Source organism: Gouania willdenowi, chromosome 21, assembly GCF_900634775.1.
Source record: "Gouania willdenowi chromosome 21, fGouWil2.1, whole genome shotgun sequence".
Lineage (NCBI taxonomy): Eukaryota > Metazoa > Chordata > Actinopteri > Blenniiformes > Gobiesocidae > Gouania > Gouania willdenowi.
Window position 1 is genome coordinate 38,731,180 of NC_041064.1, and position 25,792 is coordinate 38,756,971.

Genomic DNA, 25,792 nt, shown 5'->3' on the forward strand with positions numbered 1-25,792 from the left:
ACAGATGTTATATGATCAGACACAGATGTTATATGATCAGACACAGATGTTATATTATCAGACACAGATGTTATATGATCAGACACAGATGTTATATTATCAGACACAGATGTTATATGATCAGACACACATGTTATATGATCAGACACAGATGTTATATTATCAGACACACATGTTATATGATCAGACAGATGTTATATGATCAGACACAGATGTTATATGATCAGACAGATGTTATATGATCAGACACAGATGTTATATGATCAGACAGATGTTATATTATCAGACACACATGTTATATGATCAGACAGATGTTATATTATCAGACACAGATGTTATATGATCAGACACAGATGTTATATTATCAGACAGATGTTATATTATCAGACACAGATGTTATATTATCAGACACAGATGTTATATTATCAGACACAGATGTTATATTATCAGACACAGATGTTATATTATCAGACACACATGTTATATTATCAGACACAGATGTTATATTATCAGACACAGATGTTATATGATCAGACAGATGTTATATTATCAGACACACATGTTATATGATCAGACACAGATGTTATATTATCAGACACAGATGTTATATGATCAGACAGATGTTATATTATCAGACACACATGTTATATGATCAGACACAGATGTTATATTATCAGACACAGATGTTATATGATCAGACAGATGTTATATTATCAGACAGATGTTATATGATCAGACACAGATGTTATATTATCAGACAGATGTTATATGATCAGACACAGATGTTATATGATCAGACACAGATGTTATATTATCAGACACAGATGTTATATGATCAGACAGATGTTATATGATCAGACACAGATGTTATATGATCAGACAGATGTTATATTATCAGACACACATGTTATATGATCAGACACAGATGTTATATTATCAGACACAGATGTTATATGATCAGACAGATGTTATATTATCAGACACAGATGTTATATGATCAGACACAGATGTTATATTATCAGACAGATGTTATATTATCAGACACAGATGTTATATTATCAGACACAGATGTTATATTATCAGACACAGATGTTATATTATCAGACACAGATGTTATATGATCAGACAGATGTTATATGATCAGTCAGATGTTATATTATCAGACACACATGTTATATTATCAGACACAGATGTTATATTATCAGACACAGATGTTATATGATCAGACAGATGTTATATGATCAGACAGATGTTATATTATCAGACACACATGTTATATTATCAGACACAGATGTTATATTATCAGACACAGATGTTATATGATCAGACAGATGTTATATGATCAGACAGATGTTATATTATCAGACACGCATGTTATATTTATTTATTTTATTTATTCAGTTTATTTCCGACATGGTTACATTCACTTTTTTTGTTTTTTTTTTTTTACATTTTTTTGTACATGCCGAAAAAGGAGACGAGAGAAGCAGTTTGCTTCTCTATGATCAGACAGATGTTATATTATCAGACACAGATGTTATATTATCAAACACACATGTTATATTATCAGACACACATGTTATATTATCAGACAGATGTTATATTATCAGACACAGATGTTATGCTATCAGACAGATGTTATATTGTCAGACACAGATGTTATATGATCAGACAGATGTTATATGATCAGACAGATGTTATATTGTCAGACACAGATGTTATATTATCAGACAGATGTTATATTATCAGACACAGATGTTATATTATCAGACAGATGTTATATTGTCAGACACAGATGTTATATTATCAGACAGATGTTATATTATCAGACACAGATGTTATATGATCAGACACAGATGTTATATTATCAGACAGATGTTATATGATCAGACACAGATGTTATATTATCAGACAGATGTTATATGATCAGACAGATGTTATATTATCAGACAGATGTTATATGATCAGACACAGATGTTATATTATCAGACACAGATGTTATATTATCAGACAGATGTTATATTGTCAGACACAGATGTTATATTATCAGACAGATGTTATATTGTCAGACACAGATGTTATATTATCAGACAGATGTTATATGATCAGACACAGATGTTATATTATCAGACACAGATGTTATATTATCAGACAGATGTTATATGATCAGACACAGATGTTATATTATCAGACAGATGTTATATGATCAGACACAGATGTTATATGATCAGACACAGATGTTATATTATCAGACACAGATGTTATATTATCAGACACAGATGTTATATTATCAAACACACATGTTATATTATCAGACACACATGTTATATTATCAGACAGATGTTATATTATCAGACACAGATGTTATGCTATCAGACAGATGTTATATTGTCAGACACAGATGTTATATGATCAGACAGATGTTATATGATCAGACAGATGTTATATTGTCAGACACAGATGTTATATTATCAGACAGATGTTATATTATCAGACACAGATGTTATATTATCAGACAGATGTTATATTGTCAGACACAGATGTTATATTATCAGACAGATGTTATATTATCAGACACAGATGTTATATGATCAGACACAGATGTTATATTATCAGACAGATGTTATATGATCAGACACAGATGTTATATTATCAGACAGATGTTATATGATCAGACAGATGTTATATTATCAGACAGATGTTATATGATCAGACACAGATGTTATATTATCAGACACAGATGTTATATTATCAGACAGATGTTATATTGTCAGACACAGATGTTATATTATCAGACAGATGTTATATTGTCAGACACAGATGTTATATTATCAGACAGATGTTATATGATCAGACACAGATGTTATATTATCAGACACAGATGTTATATTATCAGACAGATGTTATATGATCAGACACAGATGTTATATTATCAGACACAGATGTTATATTATCAGACAGATGTTATATGATCAGACACAGATGTTATATGATCAGACACAGATGTTATATGATCAGACACAGATGTTATATTATCAGACACAGATGTTATATTATCAGACAGATGTTATATGATCAGACACAGATGTTATATGATCAGACACAGATGTTATATTATCAGACACAGATGTTATATTATCAGACAGATGTTATATGATCAGACACAGATGTTATATTATCAGACAGATGTTATATGATCAGACACAGATGTTATATGATCAGACACAGATGTTATATTATCAGACACAGATGTTATATTATCAGACAGATGTTATATGATCAGACACAGATGTTATATTATCAGACAGATGTTATATTATCAGACACAGATGTTATATTATCAGACACAGATGTTATATTATCAGACACAGATGTTATATTATCAGACAGATGTTATATGATCAGACACAGATGTTATATTATCAGACAGATGTTATATGATCAGACACAGATGTTATGCTATCAGACAGAGCCTTCAGCTCTCTGGGGCTCAGTGAGGCTAGGAGCTAACAGGAGCTAACAGTAGCTAACCGGAGCTAACAGCTAACCGAAGCTAGCCCATGGCTCCGTCAGTCCACGGGGACAAAGAGCTCATAATGGGGGTGATCAGCTCTAACTCACCGTGTGGTTCTGAAGCTCCGCAGCGGTCGGTACCGGTACCGGTGTCGGTGTGTGTGTGTGTGTGTGTGTGTGTTCGCTCTCCGCCCGGGACGCTGTCTGATGGACAAGAGTTGGCTCTCAGTGCGCATGCGCAGTGAGTCCGTGGATGGGGCGCGGTGCTGACAACTAGTGGACACCAGGGGTCACTGCAGCTGGAAAATACTTTAGATTTATGTGAATTAAACTGATTAAAATTAAAACACAAACTTGTTCTCTTATAACACATTTTTAATATAATGTATGAATCACACTGCTCACACCATTTACACTGATATCCACCCCATATATATATATAATTTATTTTTTCCTACAGTCTGTGCCTTCTCCTCGCCCTCTGCTCTTCAGGTGTCTTGATGCTGGAGATAGAGGTTCCTGATCAATGGTTCACGGCTCAACTAGTCTGGGACACTTGGATGGTCTATCCTTCTATCCTGTACTGTTTGTCCCTCTGTTCACTAACCCCAACCAGTCGAAGCGGTGTGTGTGTGTGTGTGTGTGTGGTCACATTATGTCAGTATTTTACTTTAGTCATCAAAATGATTAAAAGCTGCCCCAAGTAACCCAGAAACATGTATTAACATGTTTCAACATTTTAAATGTATTTAGATTTGGTTTGTTTGTAGCAGGAGGTAAAATAATTATAAACAGTCACTGTTTGCTTTAGACCTGGATTACATTGTATTTATGACTGATGCTAAGAGGCTAACTCAGCTTTAACACACACGACCTGTATGAAAGTCTGTGTGAACCAGGACAGAAACCAAACTATGGTCCACAGACCACAACATGGTCTGTTGTGTGGAACAAATAAACATTCCTTCTAATTAACCTCCTGATTTACTTTATAAACATGTTCATAGTTTTTGACATCACACACGTTCCACTGCAGCTGTTTGAGTCTCACATTCAGAGCAGAAATATGGAATAAATACCATTTAAAATACTCCATAAACACAGACCAACCTGGCAACGCAGCAGTGTTTCTCATACTGCACACACACACCTATATTATATTAAAGCTTTTACAGGAAATAAGAGTTCATTCATTTCTGATATATTTGTAAAACACAGTTAACAAGAATTGGTAATGAATTATTAAAGTATTTCTTCTGACATAAAACAAAGACTGTTCTTTAAACAGAGGTTCTTAGTTTATTTGTTGAGACGTTAAAGCAGTAAAAAGTGGTTCTTCTAAAAGTCAAACAGTAGCTAAACATCACACTTTATCATTTATCAACAATTATTTTATTCTTTTCATAAAATATGTGACGTTGATTTCACTTTATCAAAAATAATGAAGAAATAAACATACACACGTATAGACACTGTTATACGTCTATAATATAATATAGATCATATAGAAGCAGGTGAGGACCTGCTGCACTCTGAACTTCTCCATCAACAGTGGGCGGAGTCACTGACATGTTACATGTGGGCGGGGCTCCATTGATCAGGAAGTGACATCAGATCTTTGAGCAGAGCCTGAACTGCTGACTCATGCTTATAGTTTATGTTACTAATGTGATCATCAGTGTGGTCTCCGCTCTTCTGACTCTTCATCACCATCCTCTTCATCACCATCCTCTTCATCACCATCCTCTTCATTGTTCTCCACAGCTGGCATTTTAATGATGATCTCATCATCATCATCATCCACCATGGACTTCCTCCTCTCCAGGAGGGAGGGGGTGCAGACGGGCGTGGCCTCCTGAGGAGAACCAGATGAAGAAGATCCATTAACTCAAACACCTGGACAGACATAAAACACCTGGACAGACTTACATCACTGCATGTGGAGGAGTCCATGGTGTCAGTATTTTTCTTCTTCTTCACCTGAGCAGCCTGACACACAACAACCACTTAGATCAGCCCTCCTTTATCATTATTATTATAATTATTATTAGTGTTGAAACACGTACGAATCCAGGGAAGTCGTAGGCCACGCCCATTTCCTCCAGCCTCTTGCGTAGCTTGGCCTCCTTAGAGAGCAGTCTGTGGGTCATCTTGTCCGTCTGCTCCAGAGAGCGTTTCCCGTTGTAACGTGTGACGGCCGGTTGGGACGGTTTTTTAAACGTAGTCTGTGAACCAACAAACAGCTGTTCGTGGACCTGCTCGGGTGGAATCACACGACCTGGAGACGCAGAGCAGACTTTTTAAACAAACAGGTCTGTGTGTATTTCTATGTTGATTAAAAACGACAGTTAAGGTCAGAACATCTGTATCACATCTGTGACATGCACCACTCACATTTAATCAGCCTCTCCCCCATCAGGTAATTATTCATGGTTTCTGCAACGATCTTTGCTACTTCATCACAGTCAAACTCTATGAAGGCATAGCCTCTGCTGCCCCCTGTCTGTCAGAGAGAGAACAGCTGTTAGTGTGTGTGTGTGTGTGTGTGTGTGTGTGTGTGTGTGTGTGTGTGTGTGTGTGTGTGTGTGTGTGTGTGTGTGTGTGTGTGTGTGTGTGTGTGTGTGTGTGTGTGGGCACATGGGTTTTATCAGCTGCTGACACACAGCAGGAGATAAGCTTAATGTGCCTCTGTGCTGTGGGCTCAGGTATCTGACCTCAGGTCATTATCACACCTGAGGTCACTTTCAGACTGAGCCGTAGAACATCTGTAATCTATAGCTAATTTATAGAACATCTGTAATCTATAGAACATCTATAATCTATAAAACATCTGTAATCTATAGAACATCTGTAATCTATAGAACATCTATAATCTATAGAACATCTATAATCTACAGAACATCTATAATCTACAGAACATCTATAATCTACAGAACATCTATAATCTATAGAACATCTATAATCTATAGAACATCTATAATCTACAGAACATCTATAATCTATAGATAATCTATAGAACATCTATAATCTATAGATAATCTATAGAACATCTGTAATCTACAGAACATCTATAATCTATAAAACATCTATAATCTATAGAACATCTATAATCTACAGAACATCTATAATCTATAGATAATCTATAGAACATCTATAATCTATAGATAATCTATAGAACATCTATAATCTATAGATAATCTATAGAACATCTGTAATCTACAGAACATCTATAATCTATAGATAATCTACAGAACATCTATAATCTATAGAACATCTATAATCTATAGATAATCTATAGAACATCTATAATCTATAGATAATCTATAGAACATCTATAATCTATAGATAATCTATAGAACATCTATAATCTATAGATAATCTATAGAACATCTATAATCTATAGAACATCTGTAATCTATAGAACATCTGTAATCTATAGAACATCTGTAATCTATAGATAATCTATAGAACATCTATAATCTATAGATAATCTATAGAACATCTATAATCTATAGAACATCTATAATCTATAGATAATCTATAGAACATCTGTAATCTATAGAACATCTATAATCTACAGAACATCTATAATCTATAGAACATCTATAATCTATAGATAATCTATAGAACATCTGTAATCTATAGAACATCTGTAATCTACAGAACATCTGTAATCTACAGAACATCTGTAATCTACAGAACATCTATAATCTATAGGACATCTATAATCTACAGAACATCTATAATCTATAGAACATCTATAATCTATAGAACATCTATAATCTATAGAACATCTATAATCTACAGAACATCTATAATCTATAGATAATCTATAGAACATCTATAATCTATAGATAATCTATAGAACATCTGTAATCTACAGAACATCTATAATCTATAAAACATCTATAATCTATAGAACATCTATAATCTATAGAACATCTATAATCTACAGAACATCTATAATCTATAGATAATCTATAGAACATCTATAATCTACAGAACATCTATAATCTATAGATAATCTACAGAACATCTATAATCTATAGATAATCTACAGAACATCTATAATCTATAGAACATCTATAATCTATAGATAATCTATAGAACATCTATAATCTATAGATAATCTATAGAACATCTATAATCTATAGATAATCTATAGAACATCTATAATCTATAGATAATCTATAGAACATCTATAATCTATAGATAATCTATAGAACATCTATAATCTATAGATAATCTATAGAACATCTATAATCTATAGAACATCTGTAATCTATAGAACATCTGTAATCTATAGAACATCTGTAATCTATAGATAATCTATAGAACATCTATAATCTATAGAACATCTATAATCTACAGAACATCTATAATCTATAGAACATCTATAATCTATAGATAATCTATAGAACATCTATAATCTATAGAACATCTATAATCTATAGATAATCTATAGAACATCTGTAATCTATAGAACATCTATAATCTACAGAACATCTATAATCTATAGAACATCTATAATCTATAGATAATCTATAGAACATCTGTAATCTATAGAACATCTGTAATCTACAGAACATCTGTAATCTACAGAACATCTGTAATCTACAGGACATCTATAATCTATAGATAATCTATAGAACATCTGTAATCTATAGAACATCTGTAATCTATAGAACATCTGTAATCTATAGATAATCTATAGAACATCTATAATCTATAGATAATCTATAGAACATCTATAATCTATAGAACATCTATAATCTATAGATAATCTATAGAACATCTATAATCTACAGAACATCTATAATCTATAGAACATCTATAATCTATAGAACATCTATAATCTACAGAACATCTATAATCTATAGAACATCTATAATCTATAGAACATCTATAATCTATAGATAATCTATAGAACATCTGTAATCTACAGAACATCTGTAATCTACAGAACATCTATAATCTATAGGACATCTATAATCTATAGATAATCTATAGAACATCTGTAATCTATAGAACATCTGTAATCTACAGAACATCTATAATCTATAGGACATCTATAATCTATAGATAATCTATAGAACATCTGTAATCTATAGAACATCTGTAATCTACAGAACATCTGTAATCTACAGAACATCTATAATCTATAGGACATCTATAATCTATAGATAATCTATAGAACATCTGTAATCTACAGAACATCTGTAATCTACAGAACATCTGTAATCTATAGGACATCTATAATCTATAGATAATCTATAGAACATCTGTAATCTATAGAACATCTGTAATCTATAGAACATCTATAGAACATCTATAATCTACAGAACATCTATAATCTACAGAACATCTATAATCTACAGAACATCTATAATCTACAGAACATCTGTAATCTACAGAACATCTGTAATCTATAGAACATCTGTAATCTATAGAACATCTGTAATCTATAGAACATCTGTAATCTATAGAACATCTGTAATCTATAGAACATCTATAGAACATCTATAATCTATAGAACATCTATAATCTATAGAACATCTATAATCTATAGAACATCTATAATCTATAGAACATCTATAGAACATCTATAATCTATAGAACATCTATAGAACATCTATAATCTATAGAACATCTATAATCTACAGAACATCTATAATCTACAGAACATCTATAATCTATAGAACATCTATCATCTATAGAACATCTATAATCTATAGAACATCTATAATCTATAGAACATCTATAATCTATAGAACATCTATAGAACATCTATCATCTATAGAACATCTATAATCTATAGAACATCTATAATCTATAGAACATATTCTCACCTTTTTGCTCCTGGAGAGTCGAAGTCTTTGGATTTTTCCAAACTGTCCAAAGTAAGAGTTGAGCTGAGGCTCAAACAGACCCACAGGGAGGTGCCCCACGTACACCACCCCCGAGGATAGGGGAGGGGCCTGTCCACAAACAGGAAAGATAAAGGGATTACTGAGGAGTTATAGTATTAGTTACTATAACTAACTATTACTCCTCAGTTATAACTATTACTATAACTTTATAGTGATAGTTATAACTGAGGAGTTGTAGTTAGTTATCGTAATAGTAACTATTAGTTACAGTTACTGTTACTATAACTAATAGTTATGGTAGCAGTAACTAGTTACAGTTACTATAACTAATAGTTATGGTAACAGTAACTATTAGTTACAGTTACTATAACTAATAGTTATGGTAACAGTAACTATTAGTTACAGTTACTATAACTAATAGTTATGGTAACAGTAACTATTAGTTACAGTTACTGTTACTATAACTAATAGTTATGGTAGCAGTAACTAGTTACAGTTACTATAACTAATAGTTATGGTAACAGTAACTATTAGTTACAGTTACTATAACTAATAGTTATGGTAACAGTAACTATTAGTTACAGTTACTATAACTAATAGTTATGGTAACAGTAACTATTAGTTACAGTTACTATAACTAATAGTTATGGTAACAGTAACTAATAGTTACAGTTACTATAACTAATAGTTATGGTAACAGTAACTATTAGTTAAAGTTACTATTACTATAACTAATAGTTATCGTAACAGTAACTATTAGTTACAGTTACTATTACTATAACTAATAGTTATCGTAATAGTAACTATTAGTTACAGTTACTATAACTAATAGTTATGGTAACAGTAACTATTAGTTAAAGTTACTATTACTATAACTAATAGTTATAGTAACAGTAACTATTAGTTACAGTTACTATTACTATAACTATTAGTTATAGTAATAGTAACTATTAGTTACAGTTACTATTACTATAACTATTAGTTATAGTAACAGTAACTATTAGTTACAGTTACTATTACTATAACTAATAGTTATCGTAACAGTAACTATTAGTTACAGTTACTATTACTATAACTATTAGTTATCGTAATAGTAACTATTAGTTACAGTTACTATTACTATAACTATTAGTTATAGTAACAGTAACTATTAGTTAAAGTTACTATTACTATAACTATTAGTTATAGTAATAGTAACTATTAGTTATAGTTACTATTACTATAACTAATAGTTCTAGTAATAGTAACTAACTTTATAGTGATAGTTATAACTGAGGAATTCACACTTATTGTGAAAACACATTAATCCTGGTCATGTTTTATTTTTTATTGTGTGGACCAGGGTGTGTACTGTACACGGCCTGGTACTGACCCAGAACCAGAGGTTGAGGACTATAAACTGACTTTGATCAATACATTCTGTTATTACTTGTTCTGCTGAATTATAAGTATGAATAAAATAAATAAATATAACAGAACGGATAAAAGCATTTTTTCATATATTGCAATGTAATCATTTATTATAAACAGAAGCTTTTAAATACATACATATTTGTTTTTATTAGTTTTATAAGTAAAAAGTTGTTAAAGTTTCAGTTGTAAACACTTTAAATGATACTGAGGTTATTAATAATCTCAGTGGAGCACATGGTGAATTAGAACCAATAACCCTTCAGTTCTTTCACATTTAACCTTTTATATTCCTGTGATAAATCATCTAATTAGTGGCTACGAGTACATTAAACTTATTTTAGCTTTAACTTTATTCCTGTATTCCTACCTGTAACTTTAACTCTAAAATGTATATTTGTAAAGGTGTAATTTGCCGTGTTAAATATGTTAAAATGAAAACATTATTTGTCAAATGTGGGATTCAAACCCACGTTCCTAGCACGTGACCACTCTGCTAACCTATTAGTGATAAACTGGTACATTATGTCTCCGAACCTTCAACACTTATATTATAAATAAAGTGAGTCAATAATTAATAATAGGATGAATAATGTAGTAAACTGGACAGAAAGAGAAAGTGTTATTTATCTCTAGTTGTTAGTAGATTTAATAATGTTCTCACCTTCTTAGACTTGTTCTTCTTCACCTGTTCAACCTTCTTCTTAAACTCTTTCTGATGAGATGGATCCAGAGCTAATAGCTGCTTAGCATTAGAGCTACATTTAGCAGCATTAGAGCTACATTTAGCAGCATTAGAGCTACATTTAGCAGCATTAGAGCTACATTTAGCTTCACCTTCAGACATTTCTATCCTTTAAAGTGTCGCTAAAACACTGAAGCCTTTAAAAAGATGTTTGTTAAAAAGATCAGGACACGTCGCTTCACTACAACCTTGGCACGTGGAGGCACAGAACGGAAGTAGCAGTGTGCGCCGGAAAAGCTGCGTCATTGCGTCATAGCTTCTTCTTCTTCTTCTAATGTTTTCTGACAGACTAATAAAGTGAAATGCTGCCCTCTTCTGTTCAATAGAATCACTGCACAAACAAAGGTTGGTAGAGAGAACACAGCTCATAACTTATCTATTAAACACTAACTTGTTGTTGGTGAAAACATGGATTTTATTGAAAACATTGTCAGTCCAAAGGTTAAAGTTGTTTAATAACATTTCATCAGAGTAACAGACACAGTAAAACATGTGAAATGTATTTAAATATGCAGAAAGCCCACAATGCACCAGTCTGAATGTGGTTATTTGACCTTGATTTGATTGGCTGGTTGACCACAGGAGTCTACTGCCCTGTACACGAGGTTCACTATTAAAATAGTGCCTCTCGTCTCATTCTCCCTTTGCCTTTGTTGATACACAGTAGTTTTAAAAATACTGACACAAACAAACACATATTACATTTGTGTCAGAGCCTCCTTAGCTAGTTTATCAGCAGCTTCATTCCCCACAATACCTGAATGAGATGAGATCCAATACTAGACCTCATCAACTCTATCCAGTGAAGGCATCACTAAACATCTGCTCTAGACCCAGAGGAGCATCACAAACTGTCTGTAAGGCAGAATAAATATACAATCAATCTAAAGCCACCAAATATCATCAGTGGAAAACGTTGGACACGTCCATGAGTCCCAATATGTGTATTATTAATATAATAAACACTATTAACTAGGTTCACTGTTATTTATTGCAATGTATATCATAATCATGTTTTTTTGGAAAATATATTTCTTTTTGAAATGCTAAATAAATAGTTTTATTTGCACCAATTTACAGTATGTCTTTTATCAGTTTCTACCTAAAGCGCCGCATCGGTACAAACTTTATTTATTAATTTATCATATTCATGTCTCATAGAATTAAACCAGATAAATCACACACAATATTTTACATTACACACACAAATAAAGCCTTTATAACACTACAGAGTATTTACACCTCTATGTACACACAACCTTCACACACACACTCATTTGGACATAATTGACAACTCTACTTAAGCTCCTCCCACTATATAAATACATAACAGCCTGTTGTTGTTGTTAATTGATTAAATTATGATAATATGGATGAAGGAGGTGTAGCTGTTTAACAAAGGAGTAAAAGAGGGGGTGGAGCTATCGAGGACACACACACACACACACACACACACACAGACAGTAGACATAGTTCAGAGCTATAACATCACACACTGAATGAATCATGGCGACTAAAATCATCTATTTCACAGTGAACGGCAGATCTGAACAGGCTGAGTTTACTGAGGACTGTCCTACACAGGATGTCAAAGGTTGGATTATTATTATTATTATTATTATTATTATTATTATTATTATTATTATTAATAGTAGTAGTAGTAGTGATATTAATGTGCAGATATTTATAGCTGTGCATAAACATGATTAATAATAATTCATATTTATTCTACTTACATTGATTACAATGACAGAACATTTTCATGCCCTGAATTGACAGACTGACCAACATCTGTTAGCATCTGTTAGCGTCTCCACAGACAGGAAAGGAACATTATTTGTTGCATGAACTTGGGACTCATTAAAGCTGAAAGTGATAAAGGCTGATTATTATTATTAGAGTGAAAAACAGCTGCTGCTGACAGTCAGTGGGTGGAATCAGGGTCCTAGAGCCTGTCTCTGGAGATGGATTTACTCTCTCTCTAACTTCCTGGATTTAATCAGTGGCTGCGTCCCAATATTCCCTCCTATCTCCTTTTCTATCCACTGTTTCTTCATCCCCCGAAGTTTTTAAGTGGCAACCGTGATAAAGAGCGTCCAAGTTCTCTTTAAGCTCAGGAAAAGGGCTCATTGCTTCTTTTTTACCCTCCTTTATCCTAGTGTCAGGGACCGAGGGTCAAAGTAGGAAACACACCAAAGCAATTCAAGTTTACGGCTTTTATTTAGCCAAAAAATAATGTTAACAGAAGGAACAAACTGAACTCCAACTGAACATGACTCAACCCAACAGACCTACCAACAGACACACAGGGAACAGTTAAACTGGCTGATCAGACCAAACATGAAGGGGGGACTAGACAGACACATTACAGACATAATTAGATACATAAATTGGTAGGTAAATTAGCTAAATCTAAATAAGCAAATACGATTTGGCAAGTAAAATACATTGACAAATAATATTAGCAAATTATGTATAAACTGTAAATAATAAACTTAAATTGACATCCCAGATCACCCCTCATGTCCTGCCATGGTTCAGGCCATAGGGGTGGAGCCTGGAAGTTACACCCTGGAGCTGAATGAGTGACAGCTGTCCAGTGTGTGGGCGGGGTCAGCCCTCACATACCCCCCCTCTTCAAAATCTTCACTGTGGGAGAGGTAGTCGGCTGTGTGGTTCTCTTTTCCGGGGATGTGCTGCATGGCTTTGTACCATCTTGTGATCCTTCCATTGATGTCCTGCATCTTTTCTAGCCACTGCAGGGCCTTGTGGTCTGATTACCTCACCTCAATCACAAAGCCAAGGTACTGCGTCTCAGTCTGAGCCAGAGAGCACTTTGCTGGGTTTATTGTGAGTCCAGCTGCCCGTAGAGCCCCCAGAATATTAGCCAGATGCTCCACATGTTCCTCCCAGGTTGAACTGAAAATCACAATGTCATCGAGATAAGCACAGGCGTAATCCCAGTGACCACACAGTACCTGGTCCATCAATCGTTGGAAGTTAGCGGGGGCGCCATGGAGACCAAATGGGAGTGCCGTGAACTCCAACAATCCCCATGGTGTGCGGAAGGCGGTCAACTCTGTGACTGCTGAGAGAGGGGAACCTGCCAAGAACCTTTGCAGAGATCAATAGTGGTCAGGAATTTGGCCTTCCTCAATCGTCCAATCAGGTCATCGACTCGAGGGGTTGGATAACAGTCAAATTTTGATATTGAGTTCAAGTACCTGAAGTCGATACAAAATGTGATAGTCCCACCCTTCAGTGAAACACTGATACATCCTTTACCAAAGGATTGAGATAATGATGACCAACAATTCATTGCAGCGACATTTTGTTTGTTTTTTCCTTCTTCCTTTGTCTGCACATGATGTCAAAGGTCAACAAGAAGTGTAATCTTTTATAGACAGCAATGCATGTTTTGTTATTGCAATTAAATAAAGGAGTTTATTTTATTGTATAATTGTGACCATCACCAGCTCTCCACAAGGAAGTGTAATAAACACTTTATTATAGGGAGAATATAAAAAGAGAGAGCAGTGTTACACCTGGGTGATGGGGAACAGGGAAGAGAGAGTCAGGGTATGACAATGTAAAGGGTGGGAAGAGTTGATTATTGTAAAGTGAGAGTGAGATGTGTAGTTGTAGTTGTGTATATTGTGTTTATTATGTTGTGTAATCAATCCAGTCAGGTGACCAGTGTGTAGCTTAGGTATAATGGTGGTGTCTGTGGACAGAGGGAAGGAGTGAGTGGTAACACCTAGTACAGACATTTAGGATCAACGTGTCTAAAGTTAAGCCCAGTTTAATCTACAGTCTAAGACATGTCAGTGTATCATAGACCAGTGTATGTGTAAGAACCTCTACTGTAAACCCAAGAGCTGCCCTGGACCTGTAGATGCAGCCAGGCCAGCAGAAACCCACCCCACGACCGAGCAGCCCCCCAGATGTCCCCAAGATCCCAAGCAAAGAGGCAGCTACCGCCCCCCACATACACACCCGAGAAAGCCCCAAGGAGCCGAGGACCCAGCGCACCCCGCCACCTGTTGATCTTCAGCAGGAATCAGGACCACCAACCTCCAAACATCTCTCCATGACGATGGTAGTGGGCGTGTTGGAGTTCTTCTTCCAAGCTCTGGCGATGAAGGGGGTAGGAATGGCTGAGCGGGTCCTTACGTTCACGTCCTGAACCACCTCTTTCTCGTCTGGATACGTCACAGCAACCCGACCAAGTCAAAACTGTCCTCTCGGAACGTTCCGGTCTGCAATCCAGACCATGTTTCCAGCCTTGAGACTTCTCTCTGGTTGGATGAATAAGTTCGGACCTGCAAGCTCGCTCCACCTCGACCAGAGCTCGTCAACTTCAGCTTGGACAGCTCTCGGCCTTTGATGCCAGTCCCGAGCTGGCCCTCACTTTTGCCCCCGTGGAGTAAACATGCATTGCTGTGTTAAAAAGATTGTACTTGTAGCGTTGACCTCTGACATGATGTTTTATTAATCATAATTCATATTAATGAGTAGAAGGTGAGTGTGATCAACCATTCTCTATGTGACATTCTTTAGTTTACCTTTAGTTCCTCGTAACCATGGTAACCTTTTTTCCTTTGATTTACATTCAAACCTGTGATTTATGACATTATATCAGTGGAAAGTGTTAGAAATGAACTTAGTTTATTTTAGGAAATGTAGAGTTTGTTCACCACAGCAGACGTCACTGACCTTATTACGTCGCCTAGTGGAAGTGTGTTCTTAAGGAACACTTTAATGAACCATGACACTGTTCTCTGACACACATTAGTGACATCACATTACTAATGTTATGCTGCTTTAGGTGTTTTTTAATCAATCTGTAGTTTTCTTTCTAACATTGTAGATGTAGATCATTTAGTGAAACACACTGAGAGGTTGATCTACATTAAAACATCTACTGACGTCTGTAGTAAAGTTGACTGGATACAAACCTGTGGATAATGTAAATTTAAAGTAATACATATTTAAGGCTCTACATTGTGACATTGTTTTGTACTGTAATACAGGTGTATGTATAGTCACCATCAGTTGTGTATTACGGTGGGGCAGCGGGTAAGGAAACGTTGAGGGTTTGAATCCAAACTCAGTCATCTTTTTAATGACTGTTTTTTAGACGACTCTGACGACTACATTACATTAAAAATCAATATAAATGATGTCAGACAGCGTTACTGTCTCTATAGCCACTACAGTGAGAGGGCGGGACTTCCTCTACTTACTGGGGCCAAAGAAAGTGGAATACTCCCTAAATACACCTTTTAAATTATCATTATATTGTGAGTGAACTCATCCTTTATAAACTCTATGAGTTGATCATTTAAACTGTAAGTACAGGTGGAGCTGTCTATGATAAGAGCTGTAAACGTACAGTGATCAGCCCTCAGTGATGATGCCCCGCCCCCACAGACAAATAATATTATTATTATTCCCCAGTCGTTACGTCACTGGAGCGATGAATTGATGAAGCGACCAAAAAGCACGACTAATCACGTACGATTTAGCAACTATTGTCTCTGAAGTGACGTTCTGTGTGAACACATTTAGAACAGGCTCATATATCTCTATAAACACCTGATTATTTCACCATCAGGGTGAATAAATCACTCTCCTCCAGGTGGTTGCCATGGTAGTTTGTGTTATCTTTGATCCATTGATGATGGGTTTAGCCCTTCACAACTCGTGTTTGTCTTTGTTGGTTTTTATTTAGACTTTATCCATACACAGAAACCATGGGTGTTCTGCAGACGACCACAGGTTTTAAACCAATGGATCATGTGCTCCTGGCTCTTTTGTCCCACGTTGGCTTTCTTTGCCTGTCTGGGTTCAGACAGTTTAGTTTTTTGATGCCCCTCTGCCTTCAGACTGCCTTGCAGTGTCTGGAGCTGGTTCCTTTGTGGTGGTACACTAAATATCAGCTCCCCCTCCTTCCGGATTAGCAGTCAACATTACCATTTATCAACCTTTTGGACACCCCACCCTCCCCCCTCTGGGTTGGGACATCAAGCTGAACAGCACACGTGCACATTAGTAACCCAAGGTTTACAAACTCAGGGTTGATTGATCCACTTCATACCAGCTGTAATGAATCAGATACACAGAGTTTATTAACTCAGAGTTTGTTGAACCTCCTTTATGGAACACACCTCTGTACTATGACGCTGGAAAACTTCTTAGCGGGCTAAGTTACCATGGTGATGCAGCCTAAATTACCATGGTAACAGATAATATAGATCTACATGTTCTAGATCATATAGATTTATATGATCTATATCATGAGTGCTCAAATTCTTTTCATTGAAGGGCCAGAAAGTAATTGCGCTAGAGGTTCACGGGCCAAATTACATAACTATTACATAACTGTACAAAATAAACATTTAAAGAAGTTTTGAAATTGAAGAGCACTTTTCTTTATTGTATTTCATGGCATAAAATTATGAAACATCTAAATGTCTTCAGACATTTAGTGCAATATAAATTCAACAAAATGTGATGCAACAACCCAACCTATACAATCAAAATACTATATTTTTCACTAACAAGGTTAGAAAAATATTGTAATTAACCATCAGCTTTAGATTTTTTTTATTACATTCATTTTGTTTGAAATAGAAAGTATATAGAGTACTATATAGAGCCAAACATGCTAAAAAATGTGTAAATAAATCATTTAAATTAACATCTTAAAATATAAGTTTAGGGTCAAAACCAATCGCTTACGGCCCCAAATATTGGGCGGCCCTGATCTATATCGATCTATATGATCAATATGATCATCTTAGTTTCCAGCAGTAACACCAGCTCCAACATATCTTTCCAGATCTGTTCCGTTCTGCAGCTGAAGCTGGACCTCATGACATTCTGAAGATGTACACCCCCAGAGGAAACATCACCAACATCTCCCCCAACCTGGAGCCCAACAGCCCCACCTCCTGCTACCAGCTGGAGGTGGTGGCTGCTGACTGTAACAGTGAACCTTTAGGTACTGTCACAGGAACCAAACACATGTACATGTTTGGATAGATATTAGATAAAGATACTATATGTGTTTGGCTCATTTCAGGCGTGGAGATTGCTGGTGCGCTGGGATTTGATCTGTTTTCTATGGAAAAAAGGTATTTGTCTGCACAAATGGGAAAATAGTTCTAGAACATCTCAGATAACTATAGTTCCCTCTTTACTGTCTTTTATTCTTCTTCCAGATGCAGAAACAAAACATTTCTATAAATGATCAAGCCCAAATGTAATGTTTTTTAAATTAATGATAAAGAAACACTGGATTGAAACTAAAAAACTGAAGATGTTTGATCTCAGACTTCAGGGCCTGGAGAAGAAAATCCTCCTGGAGGTGGGAGAGACCCCCGCTGTAGTGTATGAGATGAAGAGAGAGGTGGATTCATTCAGACACAAGCTGGAGGTTAGTACACATTTGAACCTGTTATTATCATTCATTTCATGAAGAATTGTACTCTTAGTTATTCTGTTGTTTATCTTTGTCTGAAGGAAAGGAACATGTTCAGGTGTTTATGAAGCAGCCAGGAGCACTAAGAGCACCAAGTGGTGGATTCACAAAGATCTAAAATAAAGGGTGATAAACCAGTAGCTTCCATAAATCATTTAGTAACTCAGTTTCTTCACCTGCTGCTAAGAATTCACTAAGATCATTATTCCACAAGCAGAACTGGTGCAGACGCCACTATTTAAATTCACACAAACACTGACATTTGAGGAAGTTAGATTTGAGGCAGATGGATTTCTGCTGCACAAACATTTAATAATGTAGAAAATCTAAATAAACAATATTTTTTCTTTTTTTTATTATTAAAACAACTTTAAAACCTAATTATATTTTTCACCCTCATGTAATGTGGGTGCTAATCTTAACCCTAACCCTAACCCTAACCCTAACCCTAACCCCTAACCCTAACCCTAACCCTAACCCCTAACCCTAACCCTAACCCTAACCTAACCCTAACCCCTAACCCTAACCCCTAACCCTAACCCTAACCCTAACCCCTAACCCTAACCCCTAACCCTAACCCTAACCCTAACCCCTAACCCCTAACCCTAACCCTTGCACCACAAACGGACTAAATTTGAAAAACTCCCCTAAAAAACAATTGATCTCCTTCAAATTCTCATCCTCCCTCCAAAACCAACTCCACCCTCTAACCCACCTTAGGGGTTAGACCGTGGGTGCACCGGGACCTAGACCTACCTTCACCTTTTCCCCTACATCAACAAAGAATCAAACCCTGGATCCAACTGATCACAGGAAGAAGTCAGCCCCTCCCGGGACAGAACCGAAAACCAGACCGTGGACACCTTCTTCAAAAACTAAAATAACAACAGACTAGGTGGACTTTCCACTTAACACATCCCAGCCTCAGGGAAAACCAGCAACTTGCTGTCTCCTTATTTACAGCTACCCTCCAAAAAAACGCTTTTTTCCTGTTTTACCATTAAAAAACTAAAATAAATCTTGGGCTGACGAGCCAGAAACAGTAACATTAATACCGGGCTTAGATTCAAAAGAAGACACACTCCAGCGTTTGATCATCGCTGGCAGGGCCGCCTTTGGGGAGGGCGTATAGTGAACAAAGGCCGAAACGTCCGTCGATCCAAAGGTCCACTACTGACGATGTGTCTTCACCAAAAGATAGAGTAACGAGGCTAAAATAATCTCCAAAAAAAGAAATTATTGTACACCAGACTGAACCCCAAACAACTTAAAAGACAATCTTAAAACAAAAGACCATCCAAATCCAAAAACAAGAAAAACAAAATGGCTCCCAAAAACAAAATGGCCCCCGAAAACAAAATGGCGGCTGAACCCGAACACACCAACTTCCAAAAACTGATAAGACACATGTTCAACCTAGTACCCACCTCTAAAACTTAAGAAAAACACAATGAAGCCCTTAACCAAACAAAAACTAAAGGTAGGTGAAAGGATGGAGACGCTGCCCACACAGGCACAGGGTTGAGGAGGATTAAGTCCGTCCACCCAACCCTGCACTCTCCTCTGGAAACTTACCTCCAAAACTTAAGAAAAACACAAGTAAGCCCTTAATTAACCCTAAACCTCTTTAAATATTATTCTACAACTGGACATGATCCCTAACACTAAACCTAACCGCTACCGCCTCCATTCCCTGGCCAAATTCGAGGTTCTATATCTAACCCTAAAATCCTAAACCTAAAACCCAATCCTAAACCTAAACCTAACCCCCCAAAAAAAATTTTCTTTTAAAGGTTATTCTACAACTGGACATGATCCCTAACACTAAACCTAACCGCTACCGCCTCCACTCCTTAGCCAAATTCAAGGTTCTATATCTAAACCTAACCCTAAACCTAACACTAAACCTATCCCTAAACCTAACCAAATTTGAGGTCATATACCTAACCCTAACCCCAACCTAAAAACCCAAACCCTAACCTTAAAAACAAAATGGCTTCCGAAAACAAAATGGCTGCCCCCCCCCCAGAAAAAAACAAAATTAGGGTCTTTACAGAACCTAAATCCTAAACCAATCCCCCCCCCCCCCCCCCCCCCCCCCCCCCGAACAAAACGAACAAGAACACACCAACCACTTCCATCTCCACCCCACCCCATTCCTCACCACAGGCAATGGGGTGGAGACTGGAAACTGAGACGAGGTCCACACAGACCCAGTTGTGGTGAAGCCCAGACAGGCTCCTGCTTCTGTTCCTCAGCTACAGTTCTATGATCCCTCATTCCATTACACACACATAGTTCCAATTTACAACGGGTTTGTCCAAACAGACACAAAGTGGGCAGGATGCATCCATCCTCCTCCCACCTTGACGCCTGTCATACAGTCACAACACTGCACGGACACCTCACCCACTGATACAAATTCACAAAACCTTTTGATGTGTGACACAATGACGAGAGGAACACGAATAACATGCGTCGGCCCGTGCCTGCCTTTGATTCCCTATCTAACTGGGGGAGTCCTCGAACTCCCCCGGGGGGTCTCATCGAGAGAACACATTACCCTACCTAACCCCTAACCCCTAACCCTAACCCTAACCCCTAACCCTAACCCTAAAATCCTAAACCTAAAACCCAATCCTAAACCTAAAACCCAATCCTAAACCTAAAACCCAATCCTAAACCTAAAACCTATACCTAAAACCTAACCTCCCAAAACAAATTTTCTTTTAAAGGTTATTCTACAACTGGACATGATCCCTAACACTAAACCTAACCGCTACCGCCTCCACTCCTTAGCCAAATTCAAGGTTCTATATCTAAACCTAACCCTAAACCTAACCCTAAACCTAACCCTAAACCTAACCCTAAACCTAACCCTAACCCTAAACCTAACCCGAAACCTAACCAAATTTGAGGTCATATACCTAACCCTAACCCCAACCTAAAAACCCAAACCCTAACCTTAAAAACAAAATGGCTTCCGAAAACAAAATGGCCCCCAAAAACAAAATGGCTGCCCCCCCCAGAAAAAAACAAAATTAGGGTCTTTACAGAACCTAAATCCAAACCCAACCCCCCCCCCCCCCTTCCTCTCAAAATATAACAATTCTAAAGATAAGGTTAACACCTAAACCTAGAATAAAACCCTGAATAAAACGAACAAGAACACACCAACCACTTCCATCTCCACCCCATTCCTCACCACAGGCAATGGGGTGGAGACTGGAAACTGAGACGAGGTCCACACAGACCCAGTTGTGGTGAAGCCCAGACAGGCTCCTGCTTCTGTCCCTCAGCTACAGTTCTATGATCCCTCATTCCTTTACACACACATAGTTCCAATTTACAACGGGTTTGTCCAAACAGACACAAAGTGGGCAGGATGCATCCATCCTCCTCTCACTTTGACACCTGTCATACAGTCACAACACTGCACGGACACCTCACCCACTGATACAAATTCACAAAACCTTTTGATGTGTGACACAAAGACGAGAGGAACACGAATAACAAGCGTCGGCCCGTGCCTGCCTTTGATTCCCTATCTAACTGGGGGAGTCCTCGAACTCCCCCGGGGGGTCTCATCGAGAAAACACATTACCCTACCTAACCCTCTAACCCTAACCCTCTAACCCCTAACCCCTAACCCCTAACCCTAACCCTAACCGTGTTGTCCTGTAACTTTGCTCTGATCAGTCCGTGAAAATAGTCAGATTAGGACAGAAAGAGATCAGTGGAGCAGTGAGTCAAAGCTACATCCATCTATGGTCATATCTATATATCCATCTCTGCACACAGCGAACCTCTTTTTCTCTCTCACACACACACACACACACACATACAACTGGTTCCTTTGTTCCATCTCTGCTGTGTTTTCTGTCAACTACGTGTGTGTCTGCATCTGCTTCTCAGTTCTACTATTATTACGATTAGTAAGTTATTGTAATTCCCTCATGTTCAGTCTCTCCAATAAAACCCTTCATAAACTTCAACTCATAATGATCCTGGCTGCTGAGTTCTGGACAAGGACCCCCGCTACTCACCATATCACACCCGTCCTCCAGCAGCTCCACTGGTTAACTATATCACATCACACACATCCACAATCTGGCTCCCCATACCCAACAGCACACATCCGGTGCGGAACAGAAGCCCCCAGCCAAAGGTGCCCCGGACCCACCCACCAGTCCGCAGATAGCAGGACAGACCTACCAAGCGGCCGATACCGAACCCCATTTGTACTCTACATGGCGGCCCAGCCATCAACAGAGGAGCCAGGCCCCAACCCGACAGGCCCACATGTGTGAAACGACCCACCACCCTGTTATGGTGCTTCTCCATTCCCCAATGGATAGGCACTTCCCTATCCCCTGAGTGAATGTGTGTGTTTAGTGAATGCATGAGGTTCAATTAAAAAAGGTGGTTGGAGGGGAGCGGTGCCCCCATCCAACCTTTGTGTATATACAGTATGTGTATGTGGTGCAATAGCTCCAGAGGGTGGAAGTGGTGGTCGCATCCTTCGGGGTGGTGTGTTGAGGTGTGATTAAAATTGGAGGGATTGGTTGGGCAACCTGAGGTGGGTGTGCCACCCCACGCCACTACTTAGTAGCACAGGCGGCAGCCCCTTCCGCCACTATCCAAACCACTAGCCCCACCACTAGCCCCACTATCCAATACCCAAGGGTTGGGTATATGTGTGTGGTGCACCAGCTGGTCTGGGTGAGCCAGACCAGCTGGGAGTGAATGAAATGAAGCGTCCATGTAGAAGGCCTTTCTGGTGTGAGCCCAGTCCATCTACATGGCGGGCCACGGAAGAGGGTAAATGGTGCAGACGGGCTCGCGGGCCGAGCAGCACAGCCGGAGGCCCACACCGTGGCACCCCCGAACCATGCCGGCCACATGAAGCACGGCACCCCACCCCCAGGCGCAGCCAGGCACCAGCCACATCCCCCAGTGGTCCAGGAGGAGACGCCTGCCGGCCCAGAGCGTCCCACCCCACCAAAGCAGGGAGAAGCCGAGCAGGAGAGAGGCCAGCACCAGGGCCAGCACAGGCCCGCACAGCACCAAGATACAACACTCTCCACAGGGAGGCGGCCCCGACCCTCCCGACGAAAGAGAGTACGCCACCAACCGCCTAAGCAGGGCAACCCCACCAGCCACGAATTGGTAGGCAGGCAAACTTAAGCACCCCCAGCAAGGCACCGCCACCCCACACCAATGCCACCGGCAGCAGTCCACGAGCTAATAAGTCGTACAAACCCCAGGGAATCAGGAGTGCACGTCACAATGCTCCCTCAATAAATTTACCGCATGTCCCTCTGATGAATATGTAAAGTAGACAGACAAGGGGAGCAAAAAAATGGGAGGAGGACATGCAAATAAATGAATGCAGTGGGAGTAATGCAATTCATCAAATCTGGAACTGTTTCCTGTGATTGTTTTAGCACCGGAAAATAGTACGACTGACAAGCAGGTGCAGACACATGCAGAGATTACCTGCAGGAGATGGAAAAAAGGCTCCAGTTAACCATTCTAGTATAATAAAATAATTCAAATAAAGCAATAGTCAATATTTAACAACCACTGAATGAGAAAATAAAGTGTGAGTAAAGTGTGTGCGAGGGAGAGAAAAAGCTTCAAATCTGCGGCAGTGCGTGTGGAGTCTGGTGACGCTGCGGTGGAGAGAGGATGCTGTGTGTGCTATAGATGCACCGCTCCAGTGATGTTTTGACCGTCAAACTCTGGTGTTGCTTTGATGGAAGGAGCATCAGGCCAGACTCAGCTGATCAGATGTGTAATTTACACAGTGATGGCACAATGTTCACATATGAGAGTGCGGTGACAGCGCTACTCAGGAGGTCAGACCTGCTGGATGATGATCAGTAGATCATCTTCAAATGATGCTGATCGACTGATTAACAGACTGTGTTGCTGCACTAACTCAGATCAATGGCATCAACAGATCAATAGGATGGTTTCTGTCCAAATCTTCTTATTTTTCATGGACTGATCAGAGCAAAGTTACAGGATCTGATGGAGCAGACGCATTACCGGTTAATTAGGGAGGAAAAAAATATCAATAGGTTTTAAAGCTCCCATATTATGCAATTTTTCACCAATCTCTATTTGTTCTAAGAACCCCAATAACATAGTATTTGGGGTTTATTTTCCGAACTTGCCTGTTTTCTAGAGTTTTAGCCTCTGAAAAGTCACTTTCTGAACAGTTCTCAAAAAGGGCTGTTCAGGTGCCTACTTATGCATATTCATGAGTGGGCGTGTCTATAGACGCTGACTTTCATGTCTCCCTCCTTTACGAGGGAAATCAGTGATCACCAAATCCATTTTATTTTTGCTAACCACTGCACATTACATGAAACCACATGGATATTTATGCAGATGTTGTTATTGTGAGTCCGTCTCAAAGCTTCAGGGTGCGTGTTCATCTCAGCAGCAGCTGTCATTTAAACTCTGCTGAGTCACTTTCTCCTCCTCCTCTGCTCTTAACTACAGGAATAGTGCATTTAAGATGATAATCATTTGTTTTCTCCAACCGCTGCATCACATTGTGTCACAAACATGTCAGATCAGCGATACGAGGTGATAAAATAGGTACTAATAATGTGTCTGCTTCTGCTATATCGTTGCTTCCCACTGCTCTTCGGGGAGGGGTTAAATGCAGAGAACACATTTTGTGTATGTAGCTTTACATATATGACAATTATATGACAATAAAGTATAATATATATTCATTTTTACTAGATCGGC

The 25,792-nt window shown here is 37.9% G+C and overlaps 3 protein-coding genes and 1 non-coding gene across 21 annotated transcripts in view; 1 reads left to right on the plus strand and 3 right to left on the minus strand.

The window, feature by feature from the left end:
• LOC114454641 (CLIP-associating protein 1-like) overlaps nucleotides 1-3,750 on the minus strand; it is a 128,393-nt gene extending 124,643 nt beyond the window's left edge. For all 16 annotated transcript variants that reach the window (XR_003672569.1, XM_028435230.1, XM_028435237.1 and 13 more), the window contains exon 1: nucleotides 3,622-3,750. The gene's annotated coding sequence lies outside the window, so the exon portion shown is untranslated. The remainder of the gene's footprint in view (nucleotides 1-3,621) is intronic.
• A 1,042-nt stretch (nucleotides 3,751-4,792) lies between these two features.
• nifk (nucleolar protein interacting with the FHA domain of MKI67) lies at nucleotides 4,793-11,783 on the minus strand. The gene is made up of 6 exons (XM_028436880.1): nucleotides 11,458-11,783; nucleotides 9,363-9,491; nucleotides 5,908-6,016; nucleotides 5,580-5,791; nucleotides 5,443-5,502; nucleotides 4,793-5,368 (listed from the first exon to the last, which is right to left on the minus strand). Exons 1-6 carry the CDS (start codon nucleotides 11,638-11,640, stop codon nucleotides 5,189-5,191), a joined length of 873 nt encoding a protein of 290 aa, XP_028292681.1. The 5' UTR covers nucleotides 11,641-11,783; the 3' UTR covers nucleotides 4,793-5,188.
• On the minus strand, nucleotides 6,139-6,266 carry LOC114455747 (small nucleolar RNA ACA64). The gene has a single exon (XR_003672758.1). It is a non-coding gene; the product is annotated as a small nucleolar RNA ACA64 (small nucleolar RNA).
• A 1,213-nt stretch (nucleotides 11,784-12,996) lies between the features above and the next one.
• Nucleotides 12,997-25,792, plus strand: part of LOC114455546 (high affinity cGMP-specific 3',5'-cyclic phosphodiesterase 9A) — a 34,795-nt gene continuing 21,999 nt past the window's right edge. For 2 of the 3 annotated variants that reach the window (XM_028436877.1, XM_028436878.1), the window contains exons 1-4: nucleotides 12,997-13,132; nucleotides 18,383-18,544; nucleotides 18,626-18,677; nucleotides 18,877-18,979. In XM_028436877.1, the coding sequence (XP_028292678.1) occupies nucleotides 13,045-13,132; nucleotides 18,383-18,544; nucleotides 18,626-18,677; nucleotides 18,877-18,979 (405 nt within the window). In that variant the 5' untranslated portion in view covers nucleotides 12,997-13,044. Of the gene's footprint in view, nucleotides 13,133-18,382; nucleotides 18,545-18,625; nucleotides 18,678-18,764; nucleotides 18,806-18,876; nucleotides 18,980-25,792 lie in introns of those variants that run through there. The other variant, XM_028436879.1, reaches the window with a different exon arrangement.

What these genes read in the sequence shown, in the direction of transcription:
- nifk (XM_028436880.1), bottom strand. Translation starts at nt 11,640, where the DNA reads ATGTCTGAAGGTGAAGCTAAATGTAGCTCTAATGCTGCTAAATGTAGC. An exon ending in AGAAGAACAAGTCTAAGAAG is followed by an intron (nt 9,492 to 11,457) that starts GTGAGAACATTA and finishes GTTTGTGGACAG; the next exon opens with GCCCCTCCCCTATCCTCGGG. An exon ending in GACTCTCCAGGAGCAAAAAG is followed by an intron (nt 6,017 to 9,362) that starts GTGAGAATATGT and finishes TCTCTCTGACAG; the next exon opens with ACAGGGGGCAGCAGAGGCTA.